Here is a 15592-nt window from a genome sequence, read left to right on the forward strand (position 1 = left end):
AATTCTAAGCATGCATCAATCACAGATGGTTGGAAAATATAGCAGAAGCATAAAACATGAAACACGGAATCTGTCCTTCAAATCAGTGTATCATTAATGAAATCAGTTTTTCGGCCTGTTGAATGAGATAAGTGCAAAACAAGTTTGAGAAACCTGTGGTACAACTCTGTTCATATGACAGTACAGACTGTACAACCTATCCGTATGGCTGCACAGATCCATATGGTCTGTCCGTATGACTAAACAAATTCACTGCACAGAGATCCACAACTTGCAATCAGTACTGGGCTACTCATCGAGGAAACTGTCTTCGCAAAGAATCAATGTATCTTTTCCCTCTAACTTGCCTTGCCTTTATAGTTTTAGTGGAGAATATGTTTTTAAGATTTGTCCTAGTCTAAGTACAATTTTGGACTCAACTGCTAAAAGTAAGACTCACTTTTTTTACTAAAGTGAATTATATATTAGAGTTGTTTTTCCAAAATTAGAATTACTTTTTGAAAATAACTTTTTTCAGAACTATTTGAAACTACTTCTGGCATTTCACACTCAACATGTGCAGAAGTTCTTGTCCAAGCTATAATTCTTAACACCTCCTTTGCAGTCAATGAAAGGCTCACTTCCAAGAGTGACTCTGATGGACAGGACCATTCTTCTAGGCCTTGTTTTCACATGTGGATATCATAAGTGATATTCTATTGTTTTGCCTCCTCAGGCTCAAGAGCATTGGGAGAGGGTTCATCAAGGTGACCTTTATGCTTGATATTGTTGATTTGGGGTAGCATCAGATGTGCTCTAGCCACAAAATTTGGTGGAGAGGTTGGGGCATATGAGTTCTCCAATACCCGGAAAGGGTTTGGGCAGATTCTAAACAGATCAAGAGATATTAAAATAATTAATATTTTTAATGGAGTCTCTAACTCTAAACTTAAGGAAAATAAAATATTAATGTGTATTAATATGAATCTGTGTTAGAATGGTCCAAAAGACATGGATCAAGCCAGATCTAATCTTAGCCATTGAATAGGGACTTAATCTCGGCCGTTGACATGTCAATAGGAAAAGTATAAGAGGAGGCTTGAGGATCACTTGGAGTGAACACCAGATGATCAGTCATTCTATTCTCTAGAGCGGGGTTTGCTAAGAGAGAGAGAATCAGTGATCGGAGAGCAGTTGAGGGGCATTGAGTACAGAGAGACAAAGATGCAGAGATAGTGCCGGGAGAGCAGCAGAGCAGCCAGAGAGAGTGACGTAGGAGCAGCCAGTGCTCACGCAGGGCCACACAGAGGTAGCTAAGTGCTGCGCAGAGCACCAGAGAGGCTAGTGTAGCTGACGCAGGGCCTCCTGGGGCTGACGCAAGCCTATTTAGGTTGACGGAGGGCCAACACTGGGCAAGGAGAGGTTGACGCAGTCCAGATAGGCAGACGCTGGGGTTTCTGGGGCAGATTTGTGTTGAGTAGCTCCTAGAAGGATTATTCGGGGTTTTAACCAGGGGATTTGTCAGAAACTAAGAGGTATTATTGCCAAGGAAATTCTCTGTTGGGTAGGCTAGTTTCGGCACCCTGATTGTACTCTGATATTGCTTAGTAAGAAAACCCTCAGATAGCTGCACCGGTTTTCCTACATTGGGTTTTTCCGGGGACATTAGTCCAAAAATAATGGTGTCATATGGTGTGTTTGTTTCTGTTTCTTTTAGTTGCTGATCTGTAATATGTTGAGCATGCACTAGTGTTTATTTTCAGTATTTACATTGTAAATAATTTGTCACGGAAAACAACAAGTAGGTAGGAATAAATCAGATAAAGTGCATGGAGAGTTTTTAAGTTCTAACTAAGTAAACTTAGAAACTTGAATAGATATCCAAGTGTTAAAAATAGAAAGCTTTTTTTGATGAACCATTTCTTGTTGTCATTGCCACCAGAACACTGAACCTCTCTGTTCTTCCTGTGAATACCCTTTGAATCCTTGCGGTGTGAATTTTTTTTATTGCAGTTTTTCTCAACTCAGCAACTGAAAAAGGACTATTGGCTATGAACTGGAGGACCCCCACAGACAGACTATCAAACTCCCTCCCTGCCTCTTAACTGCTTCAGTCTCAACGATCAGGGCTTTGTCATCTGAGACAGAATAGCATCTGTTGCCTCTGCCTTGACCTGGGCATTATCTTCCGAAGACAGACCAATTGTGAATACCTGTGTTAACCTTCATGCCACCATTTGAGGAAGCCATACCTGGAGGCTAAGTAGTAAATCACTGCGAGCATACACAAGAACAGCTACAACCATGCCAACCCCACTTCCTGCCCTTACGCAGAATGCTGCCAACAGAAACCTGTACCAGAATGGCCCAGACAGCAAAATAGCCTGAAACCACAGCAGAAGGACAGCTACAAATGCAGATAGGAACAAGTAACAACCAACCCCTGATTCTTTCCAACTGGACAGTGCTGCTAGCAGATAATTCATGGCAATACTGTCTGGAACTAGCAAACTACCAGAAGAAACCTACAGCAGAAGCCATAGATTTCAGAGGTAGCTAGGGAAAAGCAACCACAGCATAATGAACATACAAAATATCACTCCAACAAACGATGACAGAATGGAAAAGCCGAAATTCAGAACCAGAAACCACACAAAACCTAGCAGAGAGTCGTAGGTCTGTATGTTCTCCTTGCATCTTCAATAACAACAAACATTTTATCCGGATTCCTATTTCTGTACTCTACAGTGTTGGAAAGGTATTATATTTTCAAGCATTGCGTTTCCGCTTGGATTTGTGCACTAAAATTGTCTTCTCTGGTTGTGGGTGAACATATCTTAGAAACAGTGAATGCATTTGTTCTTTTGGGTGGTTCTTTGTGAATGGCTAGGCATACATGTCTGCAACAACTTTCACTGTTATTATGTGCAGTGATCCTTGATGGTCACCGTGTAAGGCTCATTTTCACCCCTGAATATTCGACCCATTCATTCATCACTCACATCTTCCTATTGTTTTTTTCATTCAGACATTTATGTTCATCTTTGCAGAAAGGAATCCTTGTTGTCATTGGGCACTGTATTTTAATGTATCCGATTACTGAGTATCCATGCCACTGAACTTGAAAATAATTTGATCTTTTTCTTCTTCTTCTTGGTTATCTTATATGATTGCTTGTTTGTATTGTGATTAACAGAGGCTGATTTTAAATTTTTAACCCATCCTTATTTTGTCATATATGATCAGAACATGTGTAGTTGGTTGTTTTTGGATACTCAAGGCTCTTCCCAGTTAGTTTTGATCTTTCTGGCTTTCCCTTTTGGAATGCTGCTATGATATTCGTTTTTAGGCATGCTTACTTTTTGGCAATGAATTTTTAGTTCTGTTATAAAGAGCTTCATATTTGTTTGATTTTCTCTTTTTCATGTTTCATCATCAATAAGAGTTTTCTTTTGATAAGAGTTTGGACTCTCTGATGATGGGGCCTAAAGCAGACATGTTGGTTCTTCTCGCTGTTGTTGGGAGAGGAAACCTTCACACATCTGTGGCCTTTCGCAGTAATATGACTCTGATGTATCTTTCTGTGAGTGTAAAGGAAATATAAGATGCATTTTTAAAAAAGAAGGAAGGTGAAGGGTTTCGTCTGTATTCAATTTCCTGCAGAACAGCAGTATAGACCACAATATCAACGAAGGGTAAAAAATAATTTATTAATTGTTATTGCCTCTCCATTGTTGCCTACTATTGGAATTGACATTTGTAATATTTTATCTTTGTTTAACTGCAGCTCTTAATATATGAATTGTCATCAGGTACATTCTCTGGCTACAGTAATAACAATGAAAATGGAGATTCCTGATGGTGCATGGGAGGAAGATCCAGATGGTATAGCACTTGCAGATGTTATCAACGGGCATCTTCCATACAACATAAGGATTTTCAGCATTCTGCCAGTGAATAAGTATGGGTATATCTCCATTTGTCAAACTTCAAGCAACCTTTTAGCTTGAAGAATATTGAGATTCTAGCTAACAAATCTCCTAAAATAGAGCCTAAGATACGACGCTTTTGGAGAGTCATATCTTGTTACAACAATATACTAATTCTAAATGTCTCCATTAAATAATTAAACATTCTAGAATAATAATTATTAATTTAATATCTTAAATTAATAATTATTTTATTCCAAATTTATAACCTATGATAATATTTTATTTTTGGATCATCTAACATTATGCAAGGGAGGCTGGAGAAAATGGTATATTTGCACATAGTTTTTCTGTGGGAAATATTTGTCTTGTATTATTTTTTGGAGAATTATTGGAGTGATAAAATCATGCTTTTATTACTTTGTTTTCTTGTGTAATAGCATTCCTAGGGGAAAATTATCTTGGCTACATTTATTGATTCCTAGATATATAAATAAACATTTTTGCTATTTGTTATCTGATTCTAGATATCTTAACTTGATTGGCTTGCTATATACAGAGAACATATAATTGAGAATCTTATCACTTTCTAGATCTTTGCAAAGATGATATTATACACTTTTATATCATATTCTGTTAAGCTCAACTTTATGTATGTACCTGAAAATTCCTGTCAAGTGATCTGTTTTGGTTGCATTTTAGATGGAAACAGTACTGTAAATGTCCTTGTGCTAATTCGTATCTTCCTTGTAGGCGATTCGATGCAAGAAATGAATGTAATAGTCGAAAATATGTGTATCTTCTTCCAGCTGAAGTTATAGGCATTGGAAATGCCAGCAGTCCTGAAGAAATACAGAGACATGTCAAAGAATTCAGAGATACACTGCAGTTGTTTGAGGTAATCACACTTCTCAGTATTCAGAGACGATTTATTGAGTGGAAGACTGGGCATTTCCTATGACCAATTTGCACATGAATCTGGTATCAAGAGTAAGGTTTTATGGTTTATTAACTCTTGTTTAGAAATATTCATATGAAGTTTTGATATCCTTCACTAGACTATACATGGTTGAGAGGAAATTATTCTAACCTTGCAGTTTTTGTTTAATTTATTTTTCTCCATATCCATTTGATTGCGTTAAATATCTTTAAAAATCAATGTTGCAAAACCTAGATTCGGGAATAACTTGACTAGGGTTGAAAATTAAGATTCAGGAAAACATGGGAAAAAATCAAAACTAGGCAAAAACTTGACATATTAAAAAATTACATTTTTTTTCCTTTTTTTCAATTAAGTTAAAATATAAATGTATGGTAACGAATGATCACATTGGCACACAAAGATGAAAGGAAGATACATATATAATGTGTGTAAGATGCCCAACCATGTACTTGTTGATGATTGTAGCCTGGGCAGGTACTTCTAGAGAGGCCTAAGTGTTTGGGCATGCAGGAGTCACTAATACATCCTTAGACCTTACAATTACTTTAGTAACTAATCTCTTTTTATAAGATAAAGTGAGTTAATTTAATGAAATGCAAAGGTTTCCGCATTAGTGAATTAGATGTAATCTCAATTGTCAATATCAAGTGATATTGAGATATAATCTCAATTGTCAATCACTTTGGAGATTAGGGTTAGGGATGGTCATAAATCAAGCTTATAAAAGAAAATCCAGGCCAAGGGAGAAGACACAACACATAGGGGCACAAGGCATTGAGAGAGGCATCTCAGTGGTTAGGTGGAGAAGGACTTCCATTCAAGTGTACTGGATCCAATGAAGGTGCTAGGGTGCAACAAGGAGATCCGGATCAGCCAAGAATAGGGCTTGATCAGGTGGATCATATCCAAATTTTTTGCATGTATTTTCCTCAGTTTGGCCCATTTTTAGAGTAAGGGAATCCAAGTAGGTTTTGATCACTATTACTGAAGAACTGATTTGATTGGGTAGAAAAGTTGTATGTGTTATGTGATTGAGATTGGTTGATTTATTGTGCTTCCACTAAATATTTTTATTTATGTTAAAGACCTAGTTATGTTTTTTAAGAAAATCTAAGATAATATGATAGGTTAATAAATTGCAAAATGTTGGGTTCAAAAATTTAACATGGTATCAGAGTGTAAACTCTAAGAACCAATCTCATAGGGTGCTAGGTTCATACAAATATCGAGAGGCCAGGTTTGGCCAATGATCATACACGCGTCGAGAGGTCAGGTTCGGCCAATGATTGTGCAAGGCACAATTTTATTGCACAAGGGCTGAAATCGTTGGATGTACATCATATGGTGCGATTATGTTGGAGGGCAGCTAAGTTAATAAAAAAGAAAAAAAGTCCTTTTACGTTCGACACAAATACAAAGTGACAAAAAAAGAAGCAAAGAAAAGGCAGCCGAGATGGCTATGAAGGGGCCCATTGCAGTGATGGGGCATAGGGCATGCAACCCACAATTGTGTGAAAGCTTGCTGTCGATAGCTGGCTACATGTAGGTGAAAAAGGGGTTGACAAGGCCATTCATAGAGCAGATAGGCCGTAGGGCAGAGCGTGAGGTGACAAAGGCGAAGTTGTAAAGTCAGGCCGTAGCAATTGTAGTGGCTCAGCAGGAGGTGGAATCGAGGCACGGGGAGATTGCAGGAGCTATACTAGAAGTTGAGTGTTGTAGAGAAGCAACTAATGATTGATGTTGCAACAACCTCAGTTGTTGGTCGTGCGAGTTGTGGGAACATATAGTATATACCACTGCCAATGCCAATTGCCAAGGTATCGTAGTCTCAAGGGCAGAACCGACAGTCAACGCGGGGGACAATTAGGCCGTAAACATGGAGCAAACAGGCTTGGGTCGAGACAATTGCATCAGGGAACCAACAGAGTGGTAGGTCATAGCCAATGAGCTGACGCAAGAGACTGTGCAGTGAGCATGGAACATAGTTTTAAAAATTAGTTGGTTTGAATCAGTAACTGGTCAAACTAACTAGTCAACTAACCCATGGCACCAAACTAACCAATAAACCCCATTCAGGGATTGGTTGGAACCGGTTACGCGCCAAACTAGTAACAGGTCAATGGCCATTCAGCTAACCCCAGGCATCAAATTGGCCAATAAGCCCAATTTTGGGACTAGTTGGCACCTAACTGGTACTAGTTGGTCTGAGTCAATGACCGGACATGTGTAATATCCAGGAAATTAATTGGACAATTTTTTTTGGAAAATTGCTTCAAAAGATACACCATAAATCTCTTTATTTAAAACCCAATCAAATTTCACAATTTGCATCATGAAGTTATTAGCACAACATGGAAATCCAGAAATGTTGCAAATAAAGCTAACACAATAAATAGTAGCAAACTCAGCTTTATTTTTATTAACTAGAAGATGATTATATGCCAATACAAATGATCAATAGCTCCTGCTAAAGGGCATGTTGAGTTGGAGAATAGCTGAGTTGATGGCCTCCAAAATAACTGTTGCAATATTGATTTTGGCTTCTTGAAACTATAATTGGAAATGAAGCCCAAATTGGAGATTTGGGTGATCCCCACTTCAACCCACATATATGCTCCAGATCTGCTCGCGAATAGATGTCGATGAAGCCTGATGAGATTTCTGAATGAAATCTCCACAATAGTGAATTGGGGTTTCATATAACACACTAAGAAACCGAAGGGTTTTCGTCCTAGGGCTCTCTGAACCTAAAAACCAAGTTCACTAAAACTCTCCAAGAGAAAAAATTCCCAAATCCAAGATGCCCCCAATGACTTGTTCTCCCCTGTTTTAAAGACTTGTTCTCCCCTCTTTTAAAGACTTGATGGATCTCTCTCCAACCTTCTAGAAGCACTTTTACTTTATTATTTTATTTTCATTTTGGAAGCTCCTCCCTTTTAATTTATCTAAGTGACTCCTTTTATTTTATTTGATTTGATTTAAGTCATTTTTATCCTGAAGAATGATCAATCTACCTCTATGATCTCTCCGACCACTGAAAGTCACTTTTCATCATCCCATCCTGTAGATCTCTTCATCCTAGTTCCAATGAGCTATTACACTAAGGTGTTTCTCCAAATAATCTGCTCCAAATAACACCTTTAGTGTATTTAATTAAAATATGTTGGATAATAACCCCATTTTACGGGAATTGTCGAGATGCAACGGAACCAAGAATGAACTATGCAGAACTGACCCTAATGATGAAAGATAGCAAGTGAACCCCATCGAACCCCATAAAACTCCTCCAAAACCCTTCGAGCCCACCGATGACGTAATCTCGCTCCTATGACTTGGCTGTCACAAGCCTTGGAAAATTGCCCTGACTGCATCATAAGGGAAACCAAAAATTGGAACATTACAAATCCTCTCGTCCTGAGATTGCTTGCCCTCAAGTAATCCACATCTTCCAACTGTAAAGGCATCTGTACACCAATACCAGGATCCTATATGAACCATTGTGTCACATCATGCCTTTGTAGCACCCAATCATGAATGGAACCCTTGACACTTGGACCCCAAACAATCCTTTGACTCATCCTGCTACCTGTTGGACCTCGATATGCCCATTTTTCCATCATACAAAACCATTATTCATAACCCAGATTTCGACACTTTTACACTCATTTCACACCATAATTCCATCACTTATTGCCAATTCATATCCTACGCTTCGTGGTTGATTATCATTAGTTCTCTTAAGTTTTTCTATGATTAGAGATGATTTACTAATAACGGTTTTTCTAAGTTCATTTGTCGCAGGGTTCCATTGCCAAAATTCTTCACAAGTCGGTTAAACTAGTTACTACGGGTTGAGTACGGAAAAAAAATCCTATAGGCAAAAATATAAAATTTGTGATAAAATGGTGAAGAATCTTGAAATTTCGAATTGCGGGTTTTGTTTAGAGCACCCTCATTCAGGTAACCCAGAAACCATTTGGCAACATTCATCATTGAGAATAAGTTATGATCAAGGGAATATTCCAGTGCAAAGTTAAGTACAAAATCGTGTTGAACGACTCGGGCTCGGTTTGTTAGGTCGCTATACTACTAGTGTAACCCCTTATTGTTATTAGTACAACCCCCTTATTATATTGTTGTGCCCATGTAGTCCCCATATTGTTATTATTGTGCCCCATAGAAGCCCACTATTGTTATTATTGTGCCCTTACATTATTATTGTTATGTCGGCTCTGATTATATTATGACCCCTTAGACTCCTATATATAGAAAGGAGGTCTTGTCATTTGTATCATCGAAGAATTGTTCATTTGTGTAATGTAAAGGAGGTTTCCCCTTCGAAGAGGCTTATTTACAAGGCATTGATCTATCTTGTCTATCTTTTTGTGAGCTAGTTTCATAACATTTAGTATCAGAGCTTTGGATTCTAGGGTTTCGCTGCTCCAAACAGGTCATCGTGGCATTTTCGCTATAACTGTGTTTTTGCAACGTTTCAAAAGCTAAAAAAAACCCATTTGAGGCGAAATATCGCTAAATCTCGGGTCCGAATTTCAGATATTGTCTCGCTATATTTTCGGAGATATGATCTAAGGAAGTTAGGGTTTTTCCAAGCTCCAGAATTTCATCTAAAACAGGTCATCGTGGAATTTTCGCTATAACTTTGTTGATACAAAGTTTCAAAAGCTAAAAGAAAATCCCATTTGAGATGAAATCGATCTGAACCTCGGGTCCAAATTTCAGATGTTGGCTCGTTATATTTTTGGATATATGATTTGAGGAAGTTAGGGTTTTTGCAGAGTCCCGAATTAAATCCTAAACAGGTGACCTTGGGAAAATCATCATAACTTTCTCTCTGAGCATCAAATTGAAATTTCGTAAGAAGTTACAGAAAGAGGACGGACTGTAGTTTGTTTGGGTATAATTTTCAGAATCTAAGGTTGAAACAGTGACACGTGGCACGTCGTACAAGTTCACTCTACTGAACTAGTCTATAATTAGGTCATCGCGGGAGATTGGGAATAAATCTTTCTTCGGGAATCCAATTGCGATCAGACTTGCAGAGTTAGAAAGAGGACTTAGAGGGCTATTACAAGACAAAATTTCAGAACTTAAAGATTCGAAATTACAGAGTTACAGTCGTTTCAAGATCGAGCTCCTAAAATCAAGAAAAAGCGAGATGAGGAAGTTTGATGGCAAGGATCCGGTAAATTGGATACTACAAATGGAGAAATATTTTGATCTACATGGTGTACCACTGTTACAAAAGGTACGTATTGCATCTAATTATTTAGAACCAAATCAATTTTTATGGTATAAACGGCTTTGTTCTCGTAAACAACTTGCTATGTGGTCAATTTTCACGAAGGAAATGATAACACATTATGAGGATACAAAGAGAAACACCTTCTTTAGCCAATTGATAAATCTCAAACAAAAGTGTTCAAGGGAAGAGCACATTGAGGACTTTCAAAAATTGAATATAAGGGAAAATGATATTCCAGAGAAGCAGAGGATTGATGTCTCCATAGGGACTTTAAAGGATAACATTCAACATGAGGTTCGTCTTTGGGAACCCGATTCATTGGAGAATGCATTCACATTGGCAAGAAAAGTGGAAAGCAAAATTATGGCAACAAGGAAGTCTACCTCTCACAACTATAAAGATGGAAGTGTGGTTTCTCCTAGCCTTCTAGAACCTACAAGGTTTACACCACAAAAATTGGAAGAAAAAAGAGCAAAAGGGCTTTGTTACAATTGTGATAACAAATACATTAAAGGTCATAAGTGTGCTGAGAAGAAATTATTTTACATTGATTGTGAAGAGGAGGAAGAAAAGGATCAAGAAATGTCAAAAGAAGAGGATATATACCAGGACCCAACCACAGAGAAAGAAGAAATGAATCCGACCATATCTTATAAAGCATTGGTAGGAATTACCACTCCTCAAACTCTCAAGATAGAAGGACATATCGAGAAGAAAAAGGTTCAAGAAGTGGAAGATCACATCGAGAAAGAAGAAATGAATCCGACCATATCTTGTAATTCATTGGCCGGAATTACCACTCCTCAAACTATCAATATAGAAGGACATATCAAGAATAAAAATGTTCAAGAAGTGAAAGATCACATCGAGTATCAAGAAATGAATCTGACCATATCTTGTAATGCATTGGAAGAAATTACCACTCCTCAAACTATCAAGATAGAAGGACATATCAAGAAGAAAAATGTTCAAGAAGTGAAACATTACATCGAGCATCAAGAAATGAATCTGACCATATCTTGTAATGGATTGGAAGAAATTACCACTCCTCAAACTCTCAAGGTAGAAGGACATATCAATAAGAAAAAGATTCAAGCAGTGAAAGATCACATCGAGCATCAACAACAAGTTATCCAACTTTTAAAGGATAACGCCACTTTGTTGCAGGCAAATCAACATCGCAGTGAAAGAAGTTTTGATGTAGGCGATTGGATATTTTTATGAATACATCTCAAGCAAGCTATTTATGAGAAGGAAATGTTGGCAATACTACATGCTCTTAAGAAATGGCGACCTTACCTAATGGTAAGACACTTCAAGGTAAAAATGGATCATGATAGTCTTAAATACTTTTTAGAACAACTATTATCTTTAGAAGAACATAAAAATGTGTCACAAATATGTTGGGTTATGACTTTGAAATCATCTACCAAAAATGGAAGCAAAATGTTGTTGCAGATGTACTCTCAAGAAAGGATGAGGATGTAGAAGCATTGTTTTATGCTATTTCTATTATCCAACCAGATTGGATAAACGAAGCAAGGGATGAATGGAAGAAGGATGAAGAAGTGTGGCCACTCATTCAAAAGTTGTAGAAGATTCCAGTTCAAACAATATCGCCAGGACTTGACGAGGAAGGAAAAATGATATTGGAACCTGGAGAAGTCACAGAAACAAGAACCCAAAAGCTACCAAATCGATCAATTTCAGAGTATCTCATCAAGTGGAAGAAATTATTCGTTGAAGATTCCACATGGGAGGACAAGAATTTTACACAGAAGCATCAAGAAGTACTCAAGCGTTGAGGACAACACTTTTTGAAGGAGAGGGGCATGTTAGGTCCCTATATTACTAGTTTAACCCCTTATTGTTATTAGTACAACCCTTTTATTATATTGTTGTGCCCATGTAGTTCCCATATTGTTATTATTGTGCTCCATAGAAGCCCACTATTGTTATTATTGTGCCCTTACATTATTATTGTTATGTCGGCTCTGATTATATTATGACCCCTTAGACTCCTATATATAGAAAGGAGGTCTTGTCATTTGTATCATCAAAGAATTGTTCATTTGTGTAATGTAAAGGAGGTTGCCCCCTCGAAGAGGCTTATTTCTAAGGCGGTGATCTATCTTGTCTATCTTTTTGTGAGCTGGTTTCATGACACGGTCTGAACGGGTCGGGTCGGTTTCGGTTCTAAACGATTTTACTGAACGACTTGGTGCCTTAAATGGAAACGGTTCCTTCAGTTTCTCCATGATCAGAACGAGCTAACCATGACCCTTCTTAAGACTGTTCTAGAAGATCTCATATGGCTTACTTTAGCCTTGAGATTGTATTTGCTTTGTTTAGTTATATTGGTTGTGCATTGGCTGCATTATATAAAGCCCGATGCTCTGGAATATGAGGAGGGCAGTAAGCATATGAACAATGGAATCATGGTGTGGTAGAGCAGGAGGAGCAATAGATGGCAGCGGGAAGTAGCAAGCATATGTAATCTTTCTTATGTTATGAATACAATGGAGACTTTGATGCATTTGCTGTTAGAATTCATGTTTTGTTGAACTGTAACACATAATTCCAATTTCGTACTTAAAGTTTTGTAAGTGATTTTTGTTTTTAAGTTTTAAGCGATTTGAGTTAATCTGGGCTTGCTCCAGGAGTGGCAAGGGCCCACCACAATTGGAAACAAGTCCTTTAGCCTATTTAGATCATAGGATTTGCATTCGAAGTGTGAATTTCATCGAGAGATTGTTGTGTGAAATCTAGCATCATTATGTACTTAAAACTCTGTCTTGTAGATTTAAGATTAAAAATTCCAGAATTCATTCAATTAGAAGTCTTCTTGTTTTTTAGCATGATTATCTTGTAGTGTCATGTCTGTATAAGAATGCTCAGAAACAACAGAACACAATATTGGTTGTGTTAATTATTAATTAAACTTGTAGCATTGCTTCGAGCCATTGGCATAATAAAAGCATGATTTAATTGAGAATTGAAGTCCCGATCCTTTTTGGATGTGTTGATACCGTTGGTATGGAATATCGATTTATGGATTATATTGCTTAGCTTCTTCTGAACGTTTGCAGGATTGAAATTCCTATCGATTTATTGCATGCGTCCTGGGACTAGGCTTGGATCAATTATATAATTTTGCATTATGTACTTATACAGATTCATTCTGTACTTAAACAGAGTGATTTCGTACTTAACAGGTCCTGTAATATCACGTTTATATAAATGACCAGCAATGACATGACGACATATTGATGGATGTAGTTTAGTTCTGAGATCCAATAGAGTCGAAGTGTGGTTGAATTTAGAGTTGTAGGTTAATGCTTTCCATAAAATAGATTTTCTGAGTTTGATTGCAGTGGTTTCAAATTAGAATGAATTTCTATCTTTAGAATCCTTTTAAACCTGAATGTGTCAATATAGGCAGCATGAGAATGTTGAGTTTCCTTTGAAGTGTTTGCAGAATTGAGTGCTAAGAAAGATAAATAAATTAGTTCAATTCTTGTTGGCTTTTGTCTCGGGAATTAGATTCAGTATGAATTGTCCATTTTCTTTAAAATAGAATTCGCTTGGATTGAAATTATCATAAGTTTGATATGAGATTTCTATTAATTAGATTAAATAAATTTTATTGTTTGGATTGCAATTAGATTTTACTTGCATTGGAATTAAGTTTTGATTAAAATTAAGATTTACTTAGAACAATGATTTGTATTTTGTACTTAATTCAAGAATAGGAATAGGAATCGATTTTAGATTTCATGATGTTAATTTAGATTAGATGCTTTGATCCTGCGTTACCTGCGCTTGTGCCTCTAAGTCTTACGACCCTGGATTGATAATTTAATGTTGGAATTATAACACATAATTTCCCCAACATTTTTGGCGTCGTTGTCGAGGAGGTGCAAAAGGGATTAGAGCATGGTTTCTTTCACAAGTTTCTTTGTGTGATCTTAGTTGCAGGGCAACTAGAGGGCGGAGAAGACAATAAGACGTGAGTGAAGAGCCACGCATCCACTTTGGTTTGGGGTCACTCCAAAGTCTGGTTGCCCAAGAAAGCGAGGATTTTAAGTTTGGTAACTTTTATTGTAATTAGTTTTAATTCATTTAGATTTATAATTCAAGCTCTTCAAAGATAAAACATTTTTGGGGTGCTGTAAGAATCCCCAGTTACTAATCCATGTTGCGACATAGGGATCATCACCCAGCAGGAGAAATTCAAGAATGATTGAGAGCTTGAAGAATGTCCCTCGAAGTACTTTCTCAAATCCTAGCAGTAGCTGGGATAACTACCTCTCAGCAAGAGTTCATCCTGACCGCATTTAGGAAACTATCTCTATCTCCAAAACCAGAAAAGGATTTGGAAGTCTCCCTTATTTCCTCTTGCCTATCTACGAAGGAGATCGAGCAATCATGTACCAAATCCGATGAGGAGCATCTTGCTAAACCTGAGATTGAGGAACTCTCACCATGCCCAACAACAAGCCTTGTATGCATTCTTGAGACCAATTATCCAAGTTTACCTGGCATGACCGAGGAGGACTTTTAGAGTGGTTGAAATGAAGAAATGGGCCAATACCACCAGGGTTACATCGAGCATTGGTTCCAGATCACAATCTAGTCAAAGTACCACTCACAATGTAGTCAAAGTACCACTCTCATCTTCAAATACTCTTTGTATCACATTTTTCAAAACTGCTGATTTTCCATGCTCATGTACCTTCTAGAGTTTATATGTTAAATCTGAGCATGAATATATCCTTGCACTTGATTCGCACATGGCTTCATTGGAAGTTCTCTTTCACTTGAAGGAGGACATCTTTTCTCCAGTATAGTAGGAAAGTTAGTATTGTAATAAATAAATAAATGAAAATAGTAAAGAGAAAAATAAGTCCTTTTGTGAAAACCAGCTTGTCTGGCACAACTGGGTAGGGATTTTGCTTGAAAACCAGGTAACTGGTGGGCAAAGTGTTGATTTGGGGTAGCATCGAATGTGCTTTAGCCATGAAAATTGGTGGAGAGGCTAAAGCACATGAGATCTCCAAGATCTAGAAATGGTTTGGGGAAATTCTGCTTGGTGAAGGAGATATTAAAATAATTAATATTTTTAATGGGTTCCTAAGTCTAAACTTAGGAAATAAAAATATTATAGGTATTAATATAAAATTGGGTTAAAATGTTCTAAATGACATGGATCAAGCCAAATCTAATCTTAGCCGTTGATTAGAGATGTAATCTCGGCCATTGAAGACTCAACAGAAAAAGTATAAGAGCAGGCTTGAGGGTCAGTTGGAGATACACCAGAGTGATCAATCAGTTCAATTTTCTAGAGCGGGGTTTGCTAAGAGAAATCGAACCAGTGATCAGAGTTGCAATGAGGGGTAGTGAGTGCAAGGCAGAGAGGTAGAGATAGTGCCGGAAGACCAGCACATAGGTAGAGATAGTGTCGGAAGACTAGCACAG

General features: G+C 37.5%; 1 protein-coding gene across 3 annotated transcripts in view; it reads left to right on the forward strand.

The window, feature by feature from the left end:
- The window catches only part of LOC149138545 (putative tRNA pseudouridine synthase), a 320977-nt gene that overhangs the window by 123102 nt on the left and 182283 nt on the right, over positions 1-15592 (forward strand). For 2 of the 3 annotated variants that reach the window (XM_089449525.1, XM_089449523.1), the window contains exons 4-5: positions 3792-3946; positions 4662-4806. In XM_089449525.1, coding sequence (XP_089305651.1) covers positions 3792-3946; positions 4662-4806 — 300 coding nt within the window. The remainder of the gene's footprint in view (positions 1-3791; positions 3947-4661; positions 4807-15592) is intronic. The other variant, XM_089449524.1, reaches the window with a different exon arrangement.

This window comes from Pinus tabuliformis, chromosome X, assembly GCF_031772625.1.
Source record: "Pinus tabuliformis cultivar Carrire ecotype Pingquan chromosome X, CPIR1, whole genome shotgun sequence".
Taxonomy (NCBI): Eukaryota; Viridiplantae; Streptophyta; class Pinopsida; order Pinales; family Pinaceae; genus Pinus; species Pinus tabuliformis.